The 27,549-nt window shown below is 37.2% G+C and overlaps 1 protein-coding gene across 7 annotated transcripts in view; it reads left to right on the forward strand.

Moving 5' to 3' along the window:
- The window catches only part of LOC106876527 (uncharacterized), a 257,790-nt gene that overhangs the window by 79,150 nt on the left and 151,091 nt on the right, over positions 1–27,549 (forward strand). For all 7 annotated transcript variants that reach the window (XM_089349616.1, XM_089349612.1, XM_089349613.1 and 4 more), the window contains exon 2: positions 17,665–17,745. In XM_089349616.1, coding sequence (XP_089205742.1) covers positions 17,665–17,745 — 81 coding nt within the window. The remainder of the gene's footprint in view (positions 1–17,664; positions 17,746–27,549) is intronic.

Genomic DNA, 27,549 nt, shown 5'->3' on the forward strand with positions numbered 1-27,549 from the left:
CTGAAGCAAGTAAAAGAGTAAGCTGGTATTTGGAATGTAAATTTGCATGAAATTTTGATGGAAGGTTTCAATTTAGATCACTTTAAATAATTGCGAAGTAACACCAGAAAATATGGCCATTTTCATATTGAGTAACTCATCTACTCCTGCGCTCAGCTGGTACTTATTTCATCAACCCCATAAAGATAAAAGACCAAAGTCAACTTCAGTGGAATTTTAATCTAAAATATAGCGACAGATGAAATGCTACTAAACATTTTTGTCAGTCATGCTAACAGTTCTGCCGAAAGATGTTCCTGAGCTGTTAGAATAATTCTTTCACCAGGCAGGCTCCTCTTCCAAGAAACTTTGAAGGAAGGATCTACTCTTTTTTTATTTTGTTACTAAATTGATTGTTGCTGATGGATTATAGAAAAAGTTAATAACATCTATAGGATCTATTTCAAAACGGGGTCACCAGTTTTCATTTATGTTTTATGTAGTGTTTTTGGTACCGAAAGACTTTCAAACTTCGTATACTTATCTATTTTGTGTTGTAGAACAGAAAAAAATTTTTGTATTCGAATTTATTTCATGTAAAAAATTGTCTTATTTCGATAATTTCTACTAATCACTGACGTCTATTCAGTTGAAAACAGTTAGCGCTGTAACTGTGTATATCGTATTAATCCCCTAACCCTAACTAGACTGTTAACCCTAACCCTAACTCTAGAATCCGAACTCTAAAATTGTTACACACATAGATACGCACAGCGTAATTTATTATATAAACAATATATGCGTATAAATTACGATTAAACCTGATGAAATATGTCACAGGGAATAACATTTTTATGACTGCCCAGCAGTAACTCTATTCAGCTGAATAGACATCAGTGATTGGTTGAAATTACAGAAATACGACAACTTTAACATGGAATAACTTGTGATGTACGTTTTTTTGTTAAGAAGACTAAGAGTAAAAGATGTTTTATATGACACATTCTACCAGTGTCCCAAGTTTCAAAGTGTTTCGTTAAGAAAATACTGGTGCCCCCGTTTTGAAATAGATCCCATCTTTATCATTTGCCCCCCCCCCTATTTTTAAACATTAAAAAAAAAATCAGCTGTATAATACATATTAGATAAATGTTTTATTTTCAAAATTAATTGCAACAAAAGCAGTATATTTCAAGAGAAATATGGTAACAAAAGGGTTAGAATTACTAAAGCGGACACCAAATAAATTTATTGCATCATGTGATGGGGACAGTTACAAACTGGTTTATTTAAAATGATAGTAGAAAACCTCCTACAAGATTTTAAACACTACATTCACTTGTCTTGATAATCTTATGTAATTGACTCTTTTGGTATGGGGATTAAAATAAATAAATCTATTTCAATATCAGTTAGCTAATTATTCCTTAATTTTATAAATATATATATATATATAGCACTGGTGTTGGTGCCACATTTAAAGTACCTAATGCACTCTATGCACAAACAATGCAGAAGTATGGCTGTGTGGTTAAGAAGCCACTTCTCAACCACATGGTTTCCGGTTCAGTCCCACCTTGGGCAAGTATTTTCTACTTTAAGCCCAGGTTAATCAAAGTCTTGTGAGCAGATTTGGTAGATTAAGTCTGGTGTGTGTGTTCTATCTATAAAAGATAGAACACAGTTTTTTTATTTTTTATTTTGTCCTAACGACTAAACGACCTGATTCAATTAAAAATGATGATGATGATGTTCCTGCAGCCCTGGACCAGGTGTAGAAATATAGGCACAGGTGATTTAAAAAAAAATTTTTTTTTTAAAGGACTAAACAGGCTAAATGCTGCCACTACCACCAGTTAATGGATGCCATACTCTGACCAGCAAGACAATAATAATGTTGGATAGGAAAACAAAGATGCCAAGATGAATACATTACATTTTCTCTATCCTCTTTCTCGGTTTACCTCCTGAACTTGTACTTATTAATTCCAAAAATAAGTGATTCCACCTAATTATTCTGCTTCTCCTTTAAACTCCCACTTCCTTTCCTAATTCACCCCCCCCCTCTATAGAGTTAGCATCGGCTTTCAAGCTGATGTGCCATCTCTCACTGAAAGAAATAAGTAGAATATCCTTCCCTTTTTCTTGTGTGTGTCGTCGTCTTCCGTTGTGTGCTATTTTTAACCTTGTCCCTTTAACCTTAATAATTGAGAGGAACCAATTTAACCAAAACCATCAGCATTGCTCTGCAGTCAGCTTGTCAGTAAGGGTTTACCCAAATGGCACTTTTTAAAATATTAAAAAAAAAAATAAACTGAAATATTTTCTCCCATCAATGGTTTATGAAGGTCAGACAAATCTCTCTGCTTGTATTTCCCATGCTTGTTGAAATCTTCTCAAATATTGTCCCCAAAATTTGGAGAATGTCCTTCCTGTTACATAGAGCTCTCTTACTTTTGAAGTGCATCTTTCTCGTTTATTTATCTGTTTTATTTATTTAGTTTCCTATTTTTTCATCAACATTTCCACAATTATTTCATTTAGCTTAATGGTTTGGTAAATTTGAGGAAGTACTTTACACAAGATTACAGAAATAAGCAATAAACTACAATCTTGGAATGCTTCTAAGGAAGGAAGAAAATACTCAGTATAAACCTAACATTGATAAATTTTTTTAACTATGTGAATCATTAAGGCCTTTTCTCCAAGCCAAATATGTATTATTGCAACATTTGTTTACACCCAAGTCCTCTTCCTGTCATTAAACCTTTCAATACCAACATGGCTGAAACTGCCTCTGGTTCTGTAGTACAAATGTCTCGTTTTCATAAGTTCTGAACTAAAATCTTCTGCCAAACCTTAGTCCCAATTTATGTTCCTAACACTAGCTTAATGATAACTAAGTTATTTTTCTAAATTCTTTATATTTAAAATTAATTGAAAGAAACACAGAACATCTCAAAAGAAATACAGTAACGAAATGGTTAAACCTAACTCATTTTTCAACCAAGAAATATAATGTAGAAAATATCTTCGTGGTTCGTCAGGATACTTTTATCTTGTTTCAGCCATGCTGGAGCACCACCTTGAAGAATTTTAAGCAAATAAATTGACCCCGGTACTTAGGTCTCTTAACCCTATCTCTTTTGCTCTTTAACAGCTGGTGTTGGTGTGCTTACATCCCTATAACTTAGTAGTTTGGCAAAAGAAACTGATAAAGTACCCAGTTTAAAAAGGAAAAGAAGTGTCCTGGGATCGATTCATGTGATTAAAAATTCAAGGCAGTGCCCCAGCATGGCCAGAGTCTAATGACTGAAATAAGTAAAAGATAAGAGATATCAGAGGGAGATGGAAAAATCATTCCAGCAGCAACTCGCAAGAATGTCAGATACATTTCAGCCCACTTGAGCCTCATCAGTGATGTGTCCTTACAACCAACCACATACATAAATGAGATTTATTACCTCTAATATAGGAAACGGTGAATAAATATATTTAATCTCAATTAATTAGTCACTATCATAGCTGTTAATCTGAAGAGTGTTATGGAATGCTTGTTATGAATATAATTGTTTAATGTTATATAAATAACTGTAAATTCAAGGTTTCTGAAACTTTGTAGTCATCAAGTTTAGTGACTGGAACATGTTGTCATCTCAGCTCTTAACGACACAAAATATAAATAGATTTTTTAATAAACAAGTCTCAGTGATTTTTTTTTGTTTTTTTTTTGTTTTTATGATCTACTTTTGCGCCGGGTTGTAATATTTTATGAATAAGTGTCTGATTAGTATATGTGTGCACAATGATGTAAGCTTCGTCATCCAGCTAATTAATATTGACAATAATGATTAACTTAAATTCAACTAACACATTGTTAACATGAGAGAAGCCGTTTCTTTTGTTTACAAAGATGTGTATTCATTCATTTCATTTATTGGCAGTTTTTTGGTTTATTTTTTTGTTTATTCCTATTTTCTTTTTAAATTCCTGCTACATATTTCAATTGATCTTCCATCTTCATTAAGACTTTTGTCTAATAATCAATAGCCATTTTGATAATTGAAAAGACTCAGACTTCATGTGTCATGTATTTCTTCATGTAAACAACTTTCTAAGCTCATTCTTTTTCTTTCATATTTTGATGTCTTTCTGTAACCATTTCCAAAGACCTGAATCATGAACCATTTTCTAATTAACTATCCCCCCCCCACCATTTTTATCTGCTGACTCTCCTTGAAGATGTATTGGATGAGGTTTTAATTTGGTCCTGGTAGATTGGCGTCAAAAGCATTAATGAAAGACACGTTATAGTTGTTGGTAGAACACGCACATGCACGCACACTACAGCAAATAACATTAGCCCAAAGTGCCAGGCAGTGGAACTGATCCCATGTTTGTGAAGCAAACATCTAAACTGCACAGCCATGCCTACACACACCGATGTTGACAAATTGGCGGCAAAAGTGTTAATGAAAGACATTACTTGATATGATACCAGTATGATTTTTTATCTTGATTTCTGGTCACACGCATACAAGTTTGTGTTTGTACATGCATCTGTTACATATGTAACACATTTACACTGCGTGTGTGTGTGTGTATTGATGCGAATAAGGGTATGGGAAAATTAATATTGTAAATCTCCACAAGGTTTTCTGTTTTATTCATAGATAGTTGTTTGGGTACTCATGCAGAAAACTTTACAAGGTTTCAGGTTTCTAAAGATTTCTCTGTTCCAGTCTTAAAAAAAAAAAAATAATAAAAACTATTGAAATGTGTGTTAGTGATATTCAGTTATACATTTTAACCAATAAATAGTCTAAAGTGACAATCTTAGTTGTTGAATGAGATTAGTGGTAATTCTTCAGAGTAATACTGGAATCAATAGGTTTGCTGTGTTTGTGATCGAGCATGGGCTAAACATCAGTGATGCTGGAACAACATTTCTAATGTGTAAACCTGGATTGAAAGTAAGCCAAATAAAATGGAGACAAAGTAGGATTTGAAGTGCATTGTGTCTTTGGTTGACAGTCTTTGATGACTGCAATAATCATCATCATCCCCATTGTTTTAATGTTTGTTTTTCCATGCTTGCATGAGTCAAATGGAATTCGTTGAAACAGATTTTTTTATGGCCGGATTCATTTCCTGTTGCCAACCCTCACAGGTTTCCAAGTAAGATAACATTTCCTTTTGGCCGGATATGCTTCCATGGATGATTGGTATGAAAGACACTGTATGGTGGTGACACTCATTTGTAACTAACATATGACAACACACATACTTGGGCTTCTTTCAGTTTCTATCTACCAAATCCACCCACTAGGCTTTAGTCATCCCAGGGCTATAGTAGATGACACTTGTCTCAGATGCTGCAGACTAGAACTGAACCCCAAACCACACAGCTATGCTTGCACATATCATCACTTTAAAAATTCATCAAAGCCATTAAAACTCAACGCTTGCCCTCCTGGCAAATATGTTCAAGTATTTTATTAACATCAGAAATTATCCTAATTAATAAAAACAAGTTGGTTTGACTGATTACAATCTTATTTTGTCTGTATTTACAATTTTATATTTTATATATTCATTGGAATGGCTGCATGGTTAAGGGATTCATTTCCTAATCACACAGTTTTGGGTTCAGTCCCACTGTACAGCACCTCGGGCAAGTGTCTTCTATTTATAACTCAGGGCTGACCAAAGCCTTGTGAGTGAGTTTGGTAGATGGAAACTGAAAGAAGCCCACTGTATATGTATGTGTGTATGTTTCCTTGTCTTGACATCATTTGATAGTTGTAAATGAATATCACTGTCATACAAGCTGTGTCATGCATTACCAATGTGCTGTGGAAATGGGGAAATATTATTTTGCTTGGAAACAGTTGAGGGTTGGCTACAGGAAGGACATCCAGCCATAGAAAATCTGCCTGAATGAATTCCATTTGACTCGTTCAACCATGGAAAAGTGAACATTAACTAATGGACTTTTGGATTTTGTTCTTTCCTTGAAGTATTCTTATAAACCAATGTGGTTTACTTCTCATCTCCCAGACCAAATATTTTCTTCTTTCTATTGTATTAAATTTTCAATTGAGAAATACTGAGCAACTAACAATAAATGGTCAAGTACAATTGCTTTACAGAAGATGGCAGTGAAGATGTGTGACTTAATTGTTATAATATTTGGCTTGTGGCCATAAGGTCATGAGTTCAATTCCTGGCGGCATATTGTGTCTTTGATCAAGAAACATATTTCAAACTAAGGCGGCGAGCTGGCAGAAACGTTAGCACGCCAGGCGAAATACTTTGCGGTATTTTGCCTGCTGTTACGTTCTGAGTTCAAATTCTGCCGAGGTCGACTTTGCTTTTCATCCTTTCGGGGTCGATAAATTAAGTACCAGTTAAGCACTGGGGTCGATGTAATCGACTTAATCCCTTTGTTTGTCCTTGTTTGTCCCCTCTATGTTTAGCCCTTTGTGGGCAATAAAGAAATAAGAAACTTATTTCAAATTGCTCTAGTCCACCCAGCTGGCAGAAATGAATTGTAATTCAAAGGGCCAGTCTTGTCATATTTTGTGTCACACAGAATCTTCCTGAGAATTACATTAAGGGTGCATGTATCTGTGGAATGTTCCATTGATTGGATCAACTAGAACCCCCATCGCTGTAACCGATGGAGTACCAGTTTTTTTTTTGTTTTTTTGTTTGTTTTTTTCTCTAGGTGATGGCATAATAGAATGCACCCAGAACACTCTGTAAATTGGTTGTTGGTAGAAAGGGCATCAAGCCATAAAAAAATACTGTTGGAAATATCTTGCTATCCAAAATTTTCAGCTGTTTATTTTTCTCTTTTACTGTATCTGCTAGATGTTGGCATAGATTGGTGGGTCTCATGGAATCTCACCACAACCCTCCAAGACAGGCATAAAATGGTGATAATAATTCTTGACATACTTGTTAATAAATCAATATTGTCAAAGATATTGTCAAAGATTTCTTAAAAGATTTCATGAAAGGACATTAAATGATGATTAGTCCAACCCACCCCAGTATGGAACGTGGATATTAAATATTTTAGTGTGTGTGTGTGTGTCTTTTTTTTTTTTTTATTTTTTCATTTTCTTTGTTATCACTTTCACTGAAAGGTAAACCTTCCAGTTGTTTGTTTACTTGATCCTGTGCTTAACGCAACACCAACACCACCAATAATAATGTAGAGCTAGGATTTGCACACATCTTAGAACATTCGGTATTTTGAATGGGAAAGAGGAAAAAATTACTCAGCTGTTTGATATGTGCTCTCCTGTGCAGTATGAAGCTGCTGTTGTTGTAACAACAATAACATTAATTGTAATATTGGCACAGAGCCAGCCAGCCAGCAAATTTGATGAGAGGATATTTGTTGATAACATTAACCACAGAATTTTATTTTGTTGGACCTGAAAGGATGAAAGGTAAAGTTGACCTCGGTAGGGTTTGAACTCGAAACCTGAAAGAGATGCTACTAAATATTTTGCCCAACACACAATTCCACCTTAATGGTAGTAGTAGTAATAATAATAATAATAATAATAATAATAATGCTGACATAAGATATGTATGTTTTCAAATGAGATGGCTTCTGTTTTATTAAAAGTATCATTCTTATCTTCCAACTGTTGGTGGATATACATTTATTTACTTACCTCCTGGCAGTTCCTCTCACAAGCTTATTGTACTACCTAATGGGACTAAAGAGATATCTTGTATCTCCTTTCATCTTCTATTCTGCTGTCTCAAACGAGCAGAGAGCTATATACTTCAAGGTAGGAGAGGACTACCATCTATTTATTTCACATTTGCTTTATCTCCACCATTTATAAATATAGAGTATTGTGATTGGAACATATGGTGGCAATTTTATGGAACAGTTTTTTTACATTCACAATATTATTATTTAGCACACGGCTTCAGCTAAACTCCTACTGTGTACCTTGTTATATTATAAATCAACAGCAGTTTTAATCTGGTTTAGGAGTCCAAAGTTACACCCTGATTCTCTGTAATCGTATGTTACAAAACACACTTTCATCTGAAAGAAGTTGTTTGAATCTGCTGGAATATATTAAGAACGAATATGTATGTCACCATTTTGATTCTAGCTGTTTGCCATGCACATGATTTATTATCAGTTTGGCAGACATCAGCAAATAATTTGCTTGTTGAATTCTATAAACAAGAACCAAAAATTTTTATTAGATTCATTGACGCGGGATAGCTTTGGCTGAAGAAATGAACAAGGTGGAAATACTAGTGTCTCACTTGAATGAATTGAGAGTATTATAAATACATTTGTCTGAAAGTTGTTCTCCAATGATGAAATACAACAGCAATGAGCACATTCCTGTTTTGGATCTGTTGGAAAATACTGAATAAACATCATCATCACATATTAATTTTCTTTACTTTTTTTTTGATCTCCTGCATGGCATCTCTTCTGCTACAATTCCAGGCCAACCAATGCTTTGTGAATGGCATTGGTTGATAGTAAAATCTGTACAAAAACCCATTGTGAGGAAATAAGCAGAGAATAAAACAAACTTGTGGGTTTAGCGATCAATCATGGTAACTATGTGTGATGGGCTTCTTTCAGTTTCCATCTACCAAATCCACTTACAAGGCTTTGGTCGGCTCAAGGCTATAGTAGACACATGCCCAAGTTGCCACGCAATGGGACTGAGCCCAGAACCATGTGGTTGGGAAGCAAGTTTCTTATCACACAGCCATTTTCAATGTTTCTGACATGGGGCACAAGACCAGAAATTTTGGCAAGGACAGTAGTTGATTATATTGACCCTACTGATTTTTGGTACTTTATTTATTATTGACTCTGAAGAGATGAAAGATAATCTTGGCAGAATGATTTGAACTCAGAACGTGAAGAACCAAGACAAATACTACATGGTATTTTGTCCATGGCTTTAATAATGCTGCCAAACAACAGCCCGGAAATGAAATCTTAATTTCAAGTGAAGCTGTACAATCCTAACAGGAAATTGTTTTGTCGGTTTCAAAGGAAATCGTTGTATAAATGAAGGTTCAGGCATGGCTGTGTGATAACAAGCTTGCTTCCCAACTGCATGATCCTGGGTCCAGAGCCACTGTGCGGCACCATGGGCAAGTATCTTCTACTCTAGCCCTGAACTGACCAAACCCTTTTGAGTAGAACTGGTTGATGGAAGCTGAAACACACACACACACGCACACACACACACAAATTGTATACACGTATCTGTTGGTGCCCCACCTCTGCTTGACAACTGGTGTTGGTTTGTTTATGTCCCCATAACTTAGCAGAAAAGATTGATAGGATAAGTACCATCTTAAAGTAATGGGGTTGATTTTCTTGATTAAAAATTCTTGAAGATGGTACCTCAACATGGCTGCTCTGGGGATGATGTGAAGATGCAGCTTTATTTCTTAATGGATTTCTTTGTTTAACCAGTCGCATCATAATTGGTGTGGAGCACGGACTATAAGGGCTGGTTGACATGTGGTTATTACGAGTGTGCATGGAGACGCAATGGCCCAGTGGTTAGGGCAGCGGATTCGCGGTCATAGGATCGCGGTTTCGATTCCCAGACCGGACGTTGAGTGTTTATTGAGCGAAAACACCTCAAGCTCCACGAGCCTCCGGCAGGGGATGGTGGCGAACCCTGCTGTACTCTTTCACCACAACTTTCTCTCACTCTTCCTGTTTCTGTTGTGCCTGTAATTCAAAGGGCCAGCCTTGTCACTGTGTCATGCCGAATATCCCCCGAGAACTACGTTAAGGGTACACGTGTCTGTGGAGTGCTCAGCCACTTGCACGTTAATTTCACGAGCAAGCTGTTCCGTTGATCGGATCAACTGGAACCATCGATATCGTAAGCAACAGAGTGCCAACAAATACAATTATGGGTGTGCACAATAGATCAGTTGGCCAACCTGCAGACTGAGTGGTTCAGTTCTTGAGATGGGAATAGAACTTGATGACCGATAGTCAAATTGCAAAAACTGCAATAGTTTGATCACCTTATCATAAATTCTGTGTCTTCATCTTCAGTAAATGGAAAATGGGTTTGTGGGTACTAAAGATGATGGTAGAAAGAATGGTGACATCAAGGCCTGGAGAGAGTTGGGAGTAGGACTAGCAGGGTATATGGTTGTCGTATGAGATTACAGTGAAGAGTAGTTGTAACAATAAACATATTTATTCAATAAGGGCATAAACCCCCTACAGAAATTCCAGAGGGAAAGACCCTAATGCAGACACATATGGTTATTCTTAAACACTATATAGCACCCTTACAGTTCAATGGATGCTGCAAATGTATTGACTTGTCTTTCCTTTGTGGTCTATCTATGAGGGGAAAAGGTGTTTAGTAAACTTGTAGCTAGGCTCTTGCTTCTGGGAACAGTCTAAGCACAGTAGGGGTGGTTAAGCTACTGTCTCTGCAATACCATCAATCAACAATGAAGGTCAACCACTAATTCAATGCATTTGTTAAGTTAATGTAATAACTAAAAAAAGTGAAACGTACAAAAAAGAAAAACAAAACAAACTCCTCCATCGTGTCTACAAGTTATGTTGATTTTAAAACTTGAATGACCACATATCTATGAATATGTTATTGAATTAAACTTTGAAAGCAAAAATCAATCTAAGTTATTATTATTATTGAAGAAATATAAAAGCTTGTCGGATTGTATTTTATTTAATTAAAACTACCTACTTTCAGATCTCGTTGTCGTTGCTGTCAATATAATATACCCAGCCTTTCATTTTGTTTTGTTTGTTTGTTTTTTCCTCTTTCTTTTCTAATAATTAGAAAGTGGAAATCATTTCTAAGTCTAACTTGTCTTAACCTGAAATACAAGTTTTTGTATTTATTTATTAAATTTTTTTTTGTTTGTTTGTTTCCCTGTCAAGTATTTCAGCAAAAACAGTGTAAATGTTGGGTGGTAGAACTAATCCGTAACCAGGTTTAGCACAACCAATTGGATGCCTTGAACAGAGTCCACTGTTTAAACATTCAGGCCATGTCTTAGAGATCACTTGTTCTATGTCTAAACCATCCAGTTTTAGAGACACTGTAAAAAATCATCATCATCATCATCATTTTAAAGTCTGTTTTCCATGCTGGCATGAGTTGGACAATTCAGCAGGAGCTAGCTGGCAAGGCAAGAACCTACACCTGGCTCCTTTGTTTTGGCATATTTTCTACAGCTGGATGCCCTTCCTTATGCCAACCACTTTACAGAATGTATTGGATGCTTTTTTGAGGTCACCAAGTACCTTGCAAAACAAAACCCCCTCTACTGAGATTGGGGTGAGTAGTACAAAAGGTAATCTGCTGAAAACATGGAGATGGGGTGAAGGAGTAAAAAAAAAGCAAAAACAGCATTTATGAAATTTGTAGAGATTTTCTTGAACTCTTTAATTTATTGCTCTCTAAAAATACATGAAATATTACAAAAGCCTTCCTGAGAAATTGTTTCTCATTTTGTAAAGACTAAATCATTTCCTTTCCTAGCAACACACATTCAGAATACTGATGTGTGTGTGTGTGTGTGTGTGTGTGTGTGTGTGTGTGTGTGTATTGCAGTTGGTTTTTATGTCCGATTGTACATAAAAAGAATTTAACATTAACTCGTTAGTGCTGGAGTGGCTGTGGTAAGTAGCTTGCTTACCAACCACATGGTTTACGGTTCAGTCCCACTGCGTGGCATCTTAGGCAAGTGTCTTCTACTATAGTCTCGGGTCGACCAAAGCCTTGTGAGTGGATTTGGTAGAAGGAAACTGAAAGAAGCCCATCGTATATATATATATATATATATGTGTGTATGTTTGTGTGTCTGTTTGTCTCTCCACCATCGCTTGACAACCGATGCTGGTGTGTTTACATCCCCCGTAACTTAATGGTTTGGCAAGAGACTGATAGAATAAATACTAGGCTTACAAAGAATAAGTCCCGGGGTCGATTTGCTTGACTAAAGGTGGTGCTCCAGCATGGCTGCAGTCAAATGACTGAAACGAGTAAAAGAGCGTTAAATAGGCCATTACCAACTCAAATATTCTACTTGTTTTTATGTTCAAACCAGCCAGATCTGGCCTTTCATATCTACCCGGCAGTGTCATTCTAAAAATAAACAATCACATGATCATCATCAAAATTTTGAAGCTTTGAGATAATCCAAGATTAAATCAAAACAATGTGAATAGGAAAACATTACATTTGACTGAGTAATTTGAAGTGCCAAAAGGTTAAACTAAAAGATTACTCAATGCTTTTTAGCAGAATTTGATGATGTCAAGCAAGCGGAAACTTTGAAGTCACTATCAACCTTTTCCTTGTAAAAGTTATTGATTAAACTTTTTGAAGGAAAAAGCTTCAGTGACTTAGTTTGTTTGCCTTTGTCAGACTGCCTAACAAAGGTGAGTGAGCAAGCCGATTGAAATTGAAAGAAGTGTGTCTGTGTACTTGGGCCTCTGTGTCTTGACATTATGTGATCGTTGTGAATAGATTTCACTGTCAGACAAGGATGTCATTCATTTCTATTTCCTTCTTGAAAAGTGCGACTTGCCATGGAGAAATACTAGCGTAAGGGAAGGACATTCGGCTGTAGAAAATTTGCTTCATTGAACTTCGTCTGACCCAAGCAAGCATGGAAAAGTGGACATTGAAACAACAATGATGATGGTATATATGTAGAAATGATCTACAAGCATATTTATAGGACATGGTAAATTATCTGTGGTTGACAAGCAGATTTATCTCTGGCTGTAACAGCTACTACCATACATGGTACACAGCAAACGATATATTTATCATGCCTGTGCTTAGGCTGCTGCTATTACTACCACCACCACCACCACACAGAAACAAGCGAATGATTAGGGCTAATTAGAATCACGGCTACAATCATATAATTGCTCATATTAACAGCAAACGAGAAATTCTGTATTAATGAACGGTAATGTTTTCGATTCTAGACTGAAGTTGGAAGCTGCTTCATTGTTTCCCTGTTTTCTCCAATAACTTGATGCGTAAATCTTTTATCTATTCTTTCACTTGTTTCACTCATTGGACTGTGGCCATGCTGGGGCACCACCTGGAGTTTTTTGTGTCAAATGAATCGACCCCAGTATTTTTTTTTTTTTAAAGCCTGGTACTTAGTGGTTCAGCAGAAGAGACTGAAGGAATAAGTTAAAGAATATCAACACACCAACACAAGTTGTCAAGCAGTGGTGGGAAACAAATACACACACATACGACAGGCTTCTTTCAGTTTCCGACTATCAAATCCACTCACAAGGCTTTAGTAGAAGACTCTTGCCCAAGGTCCCATACAATGGGACTGAACAAGCAAACTTTTTACCACAGCCATCCCTGTGTGTGTGTGTGTGTGTTTTGCAGGCTCTGAATTGATTAGATTAGTAGCCACAATAGATTTCATGGTCAGACTGATAAATGATTGTAGTACTTGTCTTTTCTCTCTATAAAAGTCATCAGGTTTATACTCTATGTAATGCTGCCCCTATCTCTAGCAGACCATTTTGATGTATTTTGAAAAAGGATAGAAACTTGATCGGTTGAAGTGTCATGTTATGAAGAGAATAACAGTTTGTAAAAAGTGTTTTTCAGTGAAGGGAAGTGTTAGGGTCTCCCTCGTCTCAATGTCTTGAACACTCCCAAGTTATCTGATTCTCATTGAAAGATACATATGAAATCTCATTGATGGGTAATGCAGATTAATGGTAAATGCAGTGGCAGTTCCAGATTACTAATGTATATGATTTGAAGGAAGCTCAGTAAATAAGTGTAGTTGGGGTTGATTGACAATGGCAGAGGTTGATAGATTTTTAATGAACTCAAAGAATATATTATGTTGTGGGCATCAAATTAGATAGAGGAAACAATTGAATAGCTTGGAATTGTATTTATCATTTGTGCTCTCTATAACAAGGCATGAATTGCCAATAAAATGTAGATTGACCATATTAGAAGACTAAACCAATGAAACCAACCACAAAATGTATTTCTAATGAAGCCAGGGTTAATATCTTCCTTGAAATATTTTTGGTTCTCCACCCCAACACTTTTCTTTTTAACCTTTTAAGCTGCCATTCCTAAGTCTTAATCCACAACAGGATTATAGGTACAGGCGTGGCCGTGTTAAGAAGTTTGCTTCCCAACCACACGGTTCCAGATTTGGTCTCACTGCATGGCACTTTGGACAGGAGTTTTCTACTGTATCTCTGGGCCAACCGAAGCCTTGTAAATGGATTCAATAGACGGGAACTGAAAGAAGACAGTCATATGTACGTATGTGTCTGTTTACCCTGACCATCACCACTAGACGAAACAGTTGGTGTGTTTCTCTCCCCATTGCTTTGCAGTTCAACAGAAGAGACTGATAGAATCCTTTCAGCATTGATAGAATAAGTACCAGGCTTGAAATAAGCTCTGGGGTTTTGTTCAACTATTATTCCTCAAGGCAGTGCTCCAGCATGACCCCAATCTAATGACTGAAACAAGTGAAAGATAAGATGTGTGTGCATTCTTGTTTGTTCCCAACCACTACTTAACAACCAGGCTTGGTTTGTTTACAGCCCTATAACTTAATGGCTCAGCAAAAAATATTTATTTGACTCACCTCTCTAGCTTGGCGCTCCAGCATGGCCACAGTCTAAAAACTGAAACAAGTAGTGTGTGTGTCTTTTCTTGCTGATATTTTTTTATTTAAAAACTGGTTTATTTGATGAAACAATTTATGAATACAAACCATTAAAGGGGAGGGCTTTGAGGTTAGTAACAGACAGGAGAAAAGAATTAATGAAGGGTGGGAGAGGAACGAGTTAGAGTAATTTCAACTGTTTACAAATCTGGAATTATGAATTTACTTTTTTTTTTAATTCATTGATAAAAAAGCCCCTATGCACACACACACGCACACTTTTTTTTCTATTGAGGATTTGAAACTCCTGTATTTTGAAAGGAAGAAAAAACAATTTTAAAACCTATAAAAAAAAATTCAGCTGCTTATTTATTTATTTTTTTTTTGTATGAAATTTATTTATTTTTTAAATGTCTATATTTATCAGTGTTTTGACAGTGTCTTGGGAAGCTCATCCATTGAAATAGTCTTCTCATTACCTGAGGAAGTCTATAGAATGTTATGTGTTATGAGATATTGGAAGATGTTATTTTGGTGACAACTAAAGGAATCAAAGGCAGATATCCAAATAAATGCGGGGTTCCATTCCTAGGTAGATTCTTCTACTTTGTGGTGCAGTGTCCTATATTCTTTTATATTAGGTTTTTTTGAACTGAAGAGATTTAATATTCATTAAAATAGACATGGCTGTGTAGTTAACAAGTTCACTTCAAAGCCATATGGTTCTTGGTTCAGTCCCAAACTGCATCATGGGCAGATTCTTTAAATTAATGCCCTCCACTGACCAATTCCTTGTGATGGAATTTGGTTGACAGATTGTACAAAAGCCACCATATGTATTTGTGTCTGTCTGCCTGTCTTGGTCAATCGATTGATTGATCCATGTGCTGAGACCCCCTTTGGTCATGACTGACCATGGGATTGCGCCTAGAAAGTCACCCTCCCAGGCACAAGTCCGGGCAAGGTTGTTTTATTGGAGATCAGCAGTCGCCCATGCATACCGGTCTCCCCTCTCCACGCCACCAGTGTTATCCAAGGGAAAGGCAAAGGCCAATGCAACTTGGCACCTGTAACGTCGCAACTCATTTCTACAGCTGAGCGAACTGGAGCAACATGAAATAAAGTGTCTTGCTCAAGAACACAACACACAGCCCGGTCCGGAATTTGAACTCACAACCTCACGATCGTAAGCTCGATGCTCTAACCACTGAGCCATGCGCCTTCACAATCCATGTACATTATTTATATCAAACAAATGAGAAGTGCTCAATACATGTAGAAGATATGGCTTTTATTGAAACTGAAATTTTGTCTCCTGAGTTTCAGTTCTGTGTGTGACCTCCCATGACTGCCAGATGAGCTGAATACACAAACATTGACCAATCAATTTATTTATTTACAGACATTGCTCTGTCACATCCCTAGATTATAAACAAACTATTATTAGAATTGGAGACAGAATAAACATAATTTGTGACACAGCTCCATGCATTATACGCTTGTGAAACTCTAATGTGAAACTGCTCAAGTGTATTCCTATATTTTAAAATATAGTTAAATTCTAATTAATTCTAATATATTCTCTGTGCAGTTTCACCTTCATTTCTTCCATTCCTCCACTTGTTTGGATTAAGAGGATTTGGTAAACAGAAACCGAATGAAGCTCTTTGTGGGTCTTCATATTTCCTTGTCTTGACATTGTGATAGTTGTAAACGAGTGTCACTGTCATATAAGCAGTGTCATTCATTTCCAATATTCTGTGAAAGCATGTCTGGCCATGGAAGAAATATTTCCTTGCTGGGAAATAGGTGAGGCTTGATTACAGGAAGGGCATCTGGTTGTAGAAAATCTGTCTCGATAAACTCTATCCAACTCTTGCCAGCTTGAAAAAGTGAACATCAAAATGATAATGACTGCATGCATAATTATCTCTGATTAGTCTTGACAAGTCCTCTCACATCTGAAGTGTCTTGTATTATACAAAACACTAGTTAACAGACACTGGTGCTAATTAATTCAGTAGCCAGAACAAAGGAGTCTCTGTTGTCAAATGGCTTGCTAGAAACAGCAGCCAAGTTTCCTTATTCCATTCTGCTGCCTTCAAAATGGATGAATGCACTGGAAGTGCTCACTTAATATTATATTAGCCGCTAGATATAACATTGGATTAATTCAGTCTTCGTTTTTTTGTCTGTTATTTATTTAGCAACTAATTAAATAATAAAACTCTAAATGTCATTATGATCTCTCTGTCTTTTTTTATGTAAAAGGCATTGTTTGTTCTGTCTATCTCTCTCAGCAATAATTAAACTTCTTTAGAAATCATTAACTATATTAGTATTGACCTTGATCTATTTCGCTATCTTTTTTCTGGCAAACTTCTGCTTTCATTTAGTGTAATAAATTTAATCTTATCTCTCACACACACACACACACACACATAAATTCTCATGATTGCTTGCTCTAACTCCTCTCCCTCATTTTTCATAAAATAGAAACTAATTTTAGTTTGGGAGCAGTTTCACTGGCATTTAGCCATTTTAAGAGACCATCTAAAGATTACCTGTAGTGTTTTTTTTTTTTTGTTTTTTACAGATCTACTGCACATATGTATATGTGCATGCATAGTTTTATGTTGCATGTCAGAGTATTATGTGCTTAACCCTTTTGAAACCAACCTACATTGGACCACCTGTTCTATGAAACAAGTCATGTTTTAAGTGATCTAAATTAAAATCTGCCAGTACAATTTCGGATAGATTATGTTCCAACTTAATGATCAGTTTTATTTTCTGGAGGTCAATATCTCCAGGGAAGAAATCTCGGATTGTCATATTATGAAGAGAAAAGACAAGAGAAAATTTCAATATTTATCTAGCAAAGTTCTCATGACCATTATTTGTAAACATTTTGTAAATTTAGTCTGAAAATTTGATTTTTGTTGTCTAATTTTTTTTTTTTTTTTTTTTAAACAGGCTTCAAGAAGGGCATCAATATGGGGCTATCTTTTCATTGCTCCTGATTTGGACTTTGCCAATCCTTTGGATAAAACTAAAGTAAGTGTTTTTTAATTTATCATTGGTATTGCTTCCTTTTATTAAGACATTGTACAGTATCCAATATCTTGATGTTGTTGATTGAAGATATTGTATCAAGTCACAACAAGGACCTCAGGCAGGCAGTACTTTTCACAATATGCATGTAGTTTCAAGTTATGCCGACTTTTACAATTCACCTAGATTGTAGGGTATTTCTAAAGTTTCCAGTTGTTTCTTCAGATTGGGTGGTATTGGACCCAATGCTCAAGTGATAACAGAGACAACCTTTATGTTTGACTCTCGTAGCTGCCACATCTTAGCGATCTCAATTCTCAGGTCTCCATATTTATCAACCTTTTCTCTTTCTTTCATGATGATATGTTGATCTCTTGGCACTGCTACATCGATTATTAGGCACTCTTGTTTGTCTCGTCTAAAGGTTACTATATCCGGCCTTTAGTATTCTAACACTTTGTCTGTCTTGGAGTGGGCGGCATTAGGAAGGGCATGCAGCCATAGAAACTGTGCCAAATCAGACTGAAGTCTGGTGCAGCCTTCGAGCTTACCAGACCTAGTTAAACCATCCAACCTATGCCAGCATGGACAATGGATGCTAAATGATGATGATGATGCTGACTTTGAATCATTATCATCATTTAATATCTGAATTTAACCCAGGCATGAGTTGGATGGTTCGACAGGATCTAATGGGTCTGAAGACTGCATCATTCTCTAATATCCACTTTGGTATGGTTTCTGTGGGTGAATGCCTTTCCTTATGCCACCCACTTAACAAAATGTACTGGATACTTTTTCTTTTTATTTGTGGTACCAGCACCAGTGAAGTGACCATGAACTTTCAACACTGACCCCTTACAACTGAGTGGGGTTGTAGCAAAGAAGGGGGCAGTTAAGGTATGAGAGAAGGGACCAGAGAAGAACAGGTTTCTTGCTGTAGAGGGGCTACATTGCTACTCATATAATAGAAGAGTGGGTGGGAGTGATCAGGTGGCACTTGGAAGAGATAACAATAAAATTTAGACTAGTTATAGGATTATATAATTTCATAAAAATGTGGTTATGGCTTGAATACTTTTTACATAAGCCTGTTCAATCTGAGCTGACCTGGGGTTTAAGCAAAACCTTTGTCACACCAACATAACAGTAATTTGTCCTTTACATATCATCATCCCTAACTACTACCCAGACTACCAATTCTCACATCACAAAAGTAATGCTCTTATTCTGAACCAGAGATGAGTAAATGGATTATTTCTTTATAGAAGCCCTTATTTCTTGCCTCCTTTATAAAGAATATGATAACCTAAGCTGCTGCACACCTCAACCTTGCACCCTTGACATAATTAACTGGCCAATGAAAATTCACAAATCATAATGACATATTCTATGTGTACCCGGATCTTGAAGCAAGTATACCCATACCCGTTGATTTTGTCAAATTGGAGCTTAGGTAGATTGAAGGATTACTCAACTTCCAGTGAATAAACTCTACTACAGCATATTAATAATCTTGCTCCTGTTTCTAGATCCCAAAGTTATATATATATATATATATATATATATATATATATATATATTTATTATGTGTAATGTTGATGGTATATATTTAATGGGTGTGTTTATATACATAAATACTTGTTTCTATGTCAAGTTATAAAAACAATTCCACATTAAACTGAAGGATTATTCAATATTTTTTAGAACAGCACATATCAAACTTTTTCAAGGAAAATGTTAACAATGATTTCAAAGTTTCAGCTTGCACCTCTTCTGACCCTTATCTATCTATCTATCTATCTATCAATGGACAGATAGATATATGAAAATTGTTTACAAGTATGTGGAAAGTACTCTTTATTTATCATGCTTTATATTTATAAAAAAAATTGAAGTATCACATTATTACATCCTGGTTATATATATATATATATATATATATATATATATATATATAATCATCATCATTTAACATCTGCCTTCCATGCTGGCATGAGTCATACATACATACAGGAGCAGCATTATTTAATGTCCATTTTCCATGTTGGCATGGGTTGCATGGTTTTACATGATCTGGCAAGCTGGAGAGCTGCACCAGGCTCCAATTGTCTACTTTGACATGGTTTCTATGCCTGGATGACCTTCCTAATGCCAACCACTTCACAGAGTGCAATGGGTGCTTTTTGCAAGCAACTTGCAAGACAAGTCCCCGCCACCACCACCTAAACTAGAAAAGTAGTAATAAGGGACAGAAAAGTGTTTTGGTTTAGAAGAAAGACATGGCTTCCTCAGATGGAGAAGATAGGAAAGATGATGTGACAGAGAGAGGGCAGGGGCTGTAGACTCAAGTTATCGGGTGGATGTATAGTGGGGTGGACCAAGGATTTGAGAAAGTGGGTAGGTGGGATAATTCATAACATTTCAAAAGAGTGGACGCTAGAGGTGGAGCAGAAGGTTACATTTTTTTTTTTTTTCCCCTGCTGGCATGTTAGGTGAGTGTATATCATTAAGGCATTGCTTTACAGCCTTTCCTGTCTCTAATCCTTACCTATTTTGCATGTAGTGTATGGGGACACATGTTCACTCCATTTACTTTGCTACTTGTTTAATATTACTAAGATATTGTATTTCATCATAAACCTAAATACGAATATACTTGGTTTTGGCCATTGGAACCTCAGATCTTTTTTGCTGTGTTTTTTCTACAGATACACTTTTGAATTTCTTACCGTTGCTATTGTGTTAAACTGTTGTATGTCCAAATTTGGCCAAATGCTTGTTTTTTCAATATTCATTTTTGCTTGCAATAACCAGGGTCTTTTGGTCAAGCTATATCATATCTCCAGCTGCTTCAGGTGCCAAGATATCAAAAAATTGTCCAAGTGTAATACAATGGTTTTGCTTTGGAGATGGTGAAACTATTTTCTCGTTTTCTGAAAAAGCGACATTTTGGACATAGAACACTTTTGTATAATAGCAACATTATGAATTCTCCCACATACCCACTCTCTCAAATTCCTTGTCTACTCCACTATACATACCACCCTATAACTTGGGTGTACAGCCCCTGCCCTCTCTCTGTCGCATCATCTTTCCTATTTTCTCCATCTGAGAAAGCCATGTCTTTCTTCTAATGCAAACACTTTTCTGTTACTCAATACTACTCCCCTGGCTCAGTGGGGTCTCATCTTGCAAGCTGCTTGGTGCCCTCACTGCTGTTGGTGCAATGCAAAAAACACCCATTGCACTCTGTAAAATGGTTGGCATTAGGAAGGTCATCCAGACATAGGGACCATGCCAAAGTAGACAGTCAGAGCCTGGTGCTGCTGCTGTGTAGTATTGATTGTCTGTATACTACTGACGCAGTGTGACATATATAGTTATGATATATTCTGTTAAGAACGTAATAGAGTACAGTATAAAGCTTGTTGACTGTCAGATCTCACCCTGTGTTATCTAGTAGTAGTATTATACATACTTCCAGGTTTGACTCCAAATTTTTTCAATTATATACAGGGTGTCCACAAAATCTGGGTACATTGGGATTAACACATATTTTAAGAAATTATTATTTCTTATATTTAATTGTTTATGTTATGATTTTATTTACTCCATGTACCCAGACCTTGTGGACACCCTGTATATATTGGGGTTGACTAAAAAAACTCAATCTCTACTCTCTCCAATGCTGCCGGGAGCGCTACATCATTTGCGTTATGTGGAAAATATTCCATCAATATCGCACAAATGATGTTGGCATCAATTTTAAAATCCATCCATCCAAGACTTGGCCCCCGTGCTATCCACCCACTACAAAAATCGAACTCAGTACACATAGCAACATTACATCACAATTACTTTACCTCAACCGGTCCAGCTCTCTTTAATACCATACCAAAATACATCAAGACGGAAACGGATCCCATAAAATTCAAAAGTCCAAAGGACAAATTTCTTCAAATCCCAGACCAACCTCCTACATCTGGATATGTCTCCAACAATAATAACTCTTTACTAGAGTGGGCCATGGTGCTCCATAAATGACTAAAAGATTTCACCAGGTGGTGCTGTTAAGTTAGACATGGCCTGGGCCTATACTGGCCAAAACCTATTAATGTTTTATATATATATATATATATATATATATATATATATATATATATATAACGTTCTTAGTTCATTGGTTGAGAGTGTTTCTTTACTGATGTAATTACCCTCCATTAGCATATCTCTGAAATACAGTTTTTGTTTCAGTTAAATTTGAAAATAATGAATCATGTAAAATAACTGACCGTATTAAGCTAGTTTTGGGGGTCATGAATTTACATGAAATTTTGATAGGTTTTAATTCAAATCACACTTTAAGAGGAAGCTTGTCTTAGAATCGTTGACAGGGGTGTTATTAGCTATGTTGTATCAACTGTGACTTACTAATTTATTTGTTTTGAATTAGGTCACTAACTGCTGTACTTACCATAAGGCAAGCTCTTAAGGAAGTTTATATATATATAGACATAGATAGATAGATAGTTACTTGACTTACTAGAAGAAATAGGTAGCTTTCTCTCAGATTACACCCTACCAACTTAAAAGTGTATACATTTTTAGTCTTATGATCATTCTGAGTTATCAACAATGTATTTAAGTGTAGGATAAGGGCTGACAGGCTGACCATGGGTTGAATAGTAACACAGAACCTGTGCTGGTGCCACATAAAATGTACCCGGTACACTCTGTAAAGTGGTTGGCATTTGGAGGGGCATCCAACCATAGAAATCATGCCAAAAAAAAAAAAAACAATTGGAGCCTGGTGCAGCTCTCTGGTTTTGCCAGCCCCTGTCTAACTATCTGACCCATGCCTGTATGGGATGCAGACATTAAATGATGTTGATGATGAGAACAAGTTGGATTCAGCCATTAAGTTTAGGGTCTTGAGGACATGATGGCATGCTGAAGAGACCCTTGTTTCTCTCAAATAAAAGAAATAAAGAAACATGAAAGGAAAGTCTTCAGTACCATTCCACATAATGTCCCACTTTGTACCCTTCCATCTGTAGAATGCTGGCTTTTGACATTTTTGATAATTGTATATAAAATTTAAAGCCTCATGACACCTCCTAACTGATGTCTACGATAATGTAGACCAGTGGTTTTCAACTATTTCTTGCCCATGGGTCCCTTAGATCCCGGTTTTATACTGGTGGACCCTCATGGCCATTTGATGTTTCAAAAAGCCTTAGATTTTCAGAATTAAATATTATTAGGAATTGCATAAAAAATTAAAATATTTGATGTATCAAAGTATAGGCAATTTATTACTCTTTTACTCTTTTACTTGTTTCAGTCATTTGACTGCGGCCATGATGGAGCACCGCCCTTAGTCGAGCAAATCGACCCCGGGACTTATTCTTTGTAAGCCTAGTACTTATTCTATCGGTGTCTTTTGCCAAACCGCTAAGTTACGGGTACATAAACACACCAGCATCGGTTGTCAAGCTATGTTGTGGGGGGACAAACACAGACATACACACATATAAATATATATACATATATACGACGGGCTTCTTTCAGTTTCCGTCTACTAAATCCACTCACAAGGCTTTGGTCGACCCGAGTCTATAGTAGAAGACACTTGCCTAAGGTGCCACACAGTGGGACTGAACCGTGAACCATGTGGTTCATTATTGTACATAAATTTTAACAAAACCCATCTTAGATAGATCCCCAAGGGTTATATGGACCCTGGTTGAGAGGCACAGCCCTAGGCTGTCACAACACCCCACATGGAAAGTTCCAGTTCATATCCTCTTAGTTTTATGGTCGAGCAAATCTCATCCCTTGAGTATGTATGTTTTAAGTCTAGTACTTGTTCTGTTAGTCCTTTCACTGAATCGCTAAGTTACAGGACATAAATCAACAACACCAGTTGTCAAGTGTGGTGGTAGGGGACACACACACACACACACACACACAGTTTCAGTATTTGACCCAGGTCTATAGTGAAAGGCACTTACCCAAGGTGCTTTGCAGTGGAACTGAACTCTAAACCATGCGGTTGCAAAGTGAAGTTGCCCACACAGCCATGTGTTAACCCTTTGTTCAGAATCACATTGTCTAAAACTTTGTCATTCTGTTTCTAATTTCTAACACTGAAATAAAAGTATTTACAGGTGTAATTATTCTAGTGATGGGGTTCATTATTTTCATAATACTTGTGGCATTTACTTTAAGCTTCCCCCTCAACTAGTAGATGGCTTCAATGACACTTAACAATAATAATAATAATAATAATAGTTTACTAATCTAGTCTCTTCCCAGTGTTGTTGTTTGTAATGTTACAGTTTGTGTGAGAAATTGGCTATTTTGCATTTCTAGTGACATTTGCAGAGTTTTTCAGAGTTTGTGATTAACATTTTCACTACTTAAAAAGAATTATTTCGATGTTGTTGAGTTCATTTTTAAAGTCATCCCTCATACACAAAGTAATTTATTTTCCTTATATTTTAAGCAGATAGATGCAGGGGTGGCTGTGTGCTTAAGAAGTTTGCCTCCTAACCTCATGAATTCGGGTTCAGTCTCGCAACATGGCACCTTAGGAAAATGTCTTCTATGGTTCTGAGCCACCTAATATCTTGTCAGACAATGTGGTAGATGGAAACCAAAAACTGTGTGTCATGTGTACACATGCGTACACATGTGTGCATATATGTGAAAGCACATGGCCTAGTAAAGGCAGGGGTCTCCTAGGTGGTTGGTATCAATCCATGGGGATCGATGGGATTATTCAAGGGGCCGATAAATGCACATCTACTTAATTTTCTTGTACATACCTGGGGGTTGATGAGGGGTCAGGATTCTATGAAGGGACCGATGGTCTAAAAAGTTTAGCAATCCCTGGATTAAGGTGTTAAACTCTGGATTGGTAAATTATGGTTTTGATTTCTGGACTCGACAGCACATTGTGTTCTTGAGCAAAACACTTCATGTTGCTCTGAGGTCGGGAGAGGGGCAGAATCGTTGGCATGTCAGCAGAGATGCTTTACAGTATATCTTCCAGCTCTTCATATGCTGAGTTCAAATCCCACCTGCCTGGAGAAAGTAACTTCACCAGTATTCATTCCAAGTTTAGTCATGGAAGCTGAAGTTCCAGTAATCTATTTAACAACAGTTGGGGAGGGTATGGGCCCTCCCAGGTCATAGAGAGAGAGTGTACTGGACCTGCTTAAGCACTGACCACCCCTAGACTAGATTAGTACATGTGTATGTATGCAAGAGTGGCTGTGTGGTAAGTGGCTTGCTTACCAACCACATGGTTCTGGGTTCAGTTTCACTGCATGGCACCTTGGGCAAGTGTCTTCTACTATATCCTCAGGCTGACCAAAGCCTTGAATGTGGATTTGGTAGACAGAAACTGAAAGAAGCCTGTCGTATATATATATATATGTATGTGTGTATGTAATTGTCAGTCTGTGTTTGTCCCTCCCACCATTGCTTGACAACTGATGTTGGTGTGTTTATGTCTCCATAGCCTAGCGGTTCAGCAAAAGAGACCGATAGACTAAGTACTAGGCTTACAAAAGAAGTCCTAGTGGGGGGGGGGTCGATTTGTTTGACTAAAGGCGGTGCTCCAGCATGGCCTCAGTCAAGTGATTGAAACAAAAGAATAAAAGCATGTATATTCTGTGGAACCCATACCAAACCAGACTATGGAAGCTGATGTAGCTCCTGCCCTTGCCAGTTCCTGTCGAACCATCCAACCCATTCCTGTCTGGAAAACAGACGTTAAATGATGTGAAAACACTTTGCCAAAGTGTTGTTTTGACAAGGATTGGTGCCAAGAGGGGTGTCTAGGTCTAGAAATCTCTGCTCCAATTTACTCTCATCTAATCCATGCTAGCATGGAAAAGTTTACATTAAAATGCTGATGATATATTTTGTTTTGTTTTTTTTCTTTTTGGTTTTGTCAGTTATTCTTTTAGACACCAAATAAAACAATATACCATTTTTTAACATTTTTTTCTAATCCCTCCACTTATTTGATTTAAAAGAATTTGATGTGAATGAATTAAAGCTCACCCAAGCTGAACTATTCATTAACTTCTAATTTAGTCATTTTGCTGTACTTTACTAAAGAAGCTGGAATCTCTGCAATGTTTTGTAACTTAGCCTATTTCAACAAAGTCTTTATAAAGTAACCCATCTACATTACCATAGCAGTGAAGTAGGAACAACTAGTTCTCTAATTTCTCTGGCAGTAGCACAGATTAATTAAAAATATCCATCAGCTAAAATTGATATATAAAGATTTGTTGGTATGAGTCAGCTGTAGTTCCATCCGTGTTTATCTAAACTTAAGGCTTTCTGCAAAAGCTTCTCTGCAGGAATTATTGCACAAACAGAAGGAAATGCTAGATTATGTTTTATCAAAAATTATGACCATTAATAATAGGTGCAGGCATGGCTGTGTGATAAGCCGGCTTCCCAACCACATGGTTCTGGGTTCATTCCCACTGCATGGCACCTTGGGCAAGTGTCTCCTGCCATAGTCTCTGGCCTGACCAAAGCCTTGTGAGTGGATCTGTTAAATGGAAAGTAAAGGAATCCTGTTGCATGAGTGTGTGTGTGTATGTGGCTTTGTGTCTGACCCATCCTCTCCACTCTTTGACAACTGGTGTTGATGTGGACCTTGACAGTTCAGTAAAATTGACGGATAGAATAAGTGTCGGGCTTAAAAACAAACAAACAAGTACTGGGGTTGATTTGTTTGACTAAAATTCCTGCATGGCTGCAGTCTAATGACTGAAAGAAATAAAATTAATGTAAAAATTTGGTTCACTTCTTTCCTGGTGGCAGCAGCATCAGCAACCTAGTTCAAGCAGTGATAGATAAGTCAGGTGTTGGTGAGGCTCTGTGGTTAAGTTCATTTTAAAATCCTGTAGTTTCAGGGTCAGTCCAATTGTGGGGTACCTTTGACAAGTGGTTTCTGTCAGCCCTAACTGTGGGTAGATTTGTTAGATGGAAACTATATGAAGCCGGTGTGTGCGTGTGTGTGCGCAAGCATAAAGGTATGGTTGCCGTGTAATTGAAAAGCTTGCTTCCCAACCATGTGGTCTTCAGGTCAATCCTACTGTGTGGTATCCTGGGTAATTATCTTATTGTTCCAGGCCTAGCATAGCCTTGGGTGGATTTAGTAGACAGTAACTAAAAGGATCCCATTGTGTACGTTGTGTGTGTAACGTCAATATATGTATATATATAAGTGCCACACCCTGACAGTTGAGGGAACCCGTGGAAGAGGTAGGCCCAGGAAGACCTGGGCTGAGGTGGTGAGGCAAGAACTTCGTACATTGGGCCTCACCGAGGCGATGACTACTGACCGAGACCTTTGGAAATGTGCTGTGCGTGAGAAGACCCGGCAAGCCAAGTAAGATCGTTGCCAGTGCCCCTGGACTGGTTCTTGTGCGGGTGGCACATGAGATGCACCATTTTGAGCGTGGCCGTTGCCAGTACCGCCTGACTGGCTCCCGTAGGATTTTCGAGCGAGATCGTTGCCAGTGCCCCTGGACTGGCTTGTGCGGGTGGCACATAAAAGACACCATTACGAGCGTGGCCGTTTTCGTGCGGGTGACACGTAAAAGCACCCACTACACTCTCTGAGTGGTTGGTGTTAGGAAGGGCATCCAGCTGTAGAAACTCTGCCAAATTAGACTGGAGCCTGGTGTTGCCATCTGGTTTCACCAGTCCTCAGTCAAATCGTCCAACCCATGCTAGCATGGAAAGCGGACGTTAAACGATGATGATGAT

The sequence above is a fragment of the Octopus bimaculoides genome, chromosome 3 (genome assembly GCF_046866305.1).
Source record: "Octopus bimaculoides isolate indiv1 chromosome 3, ASM4686630v1, whole genome shotgun sequence".
NCBI classification, from domain to species: Eukaryota; Metazoa; Mollusca; class Cephalopoda; order Octopoda; family Octopodidae; genus Octopus; species Octopus bimaculoides.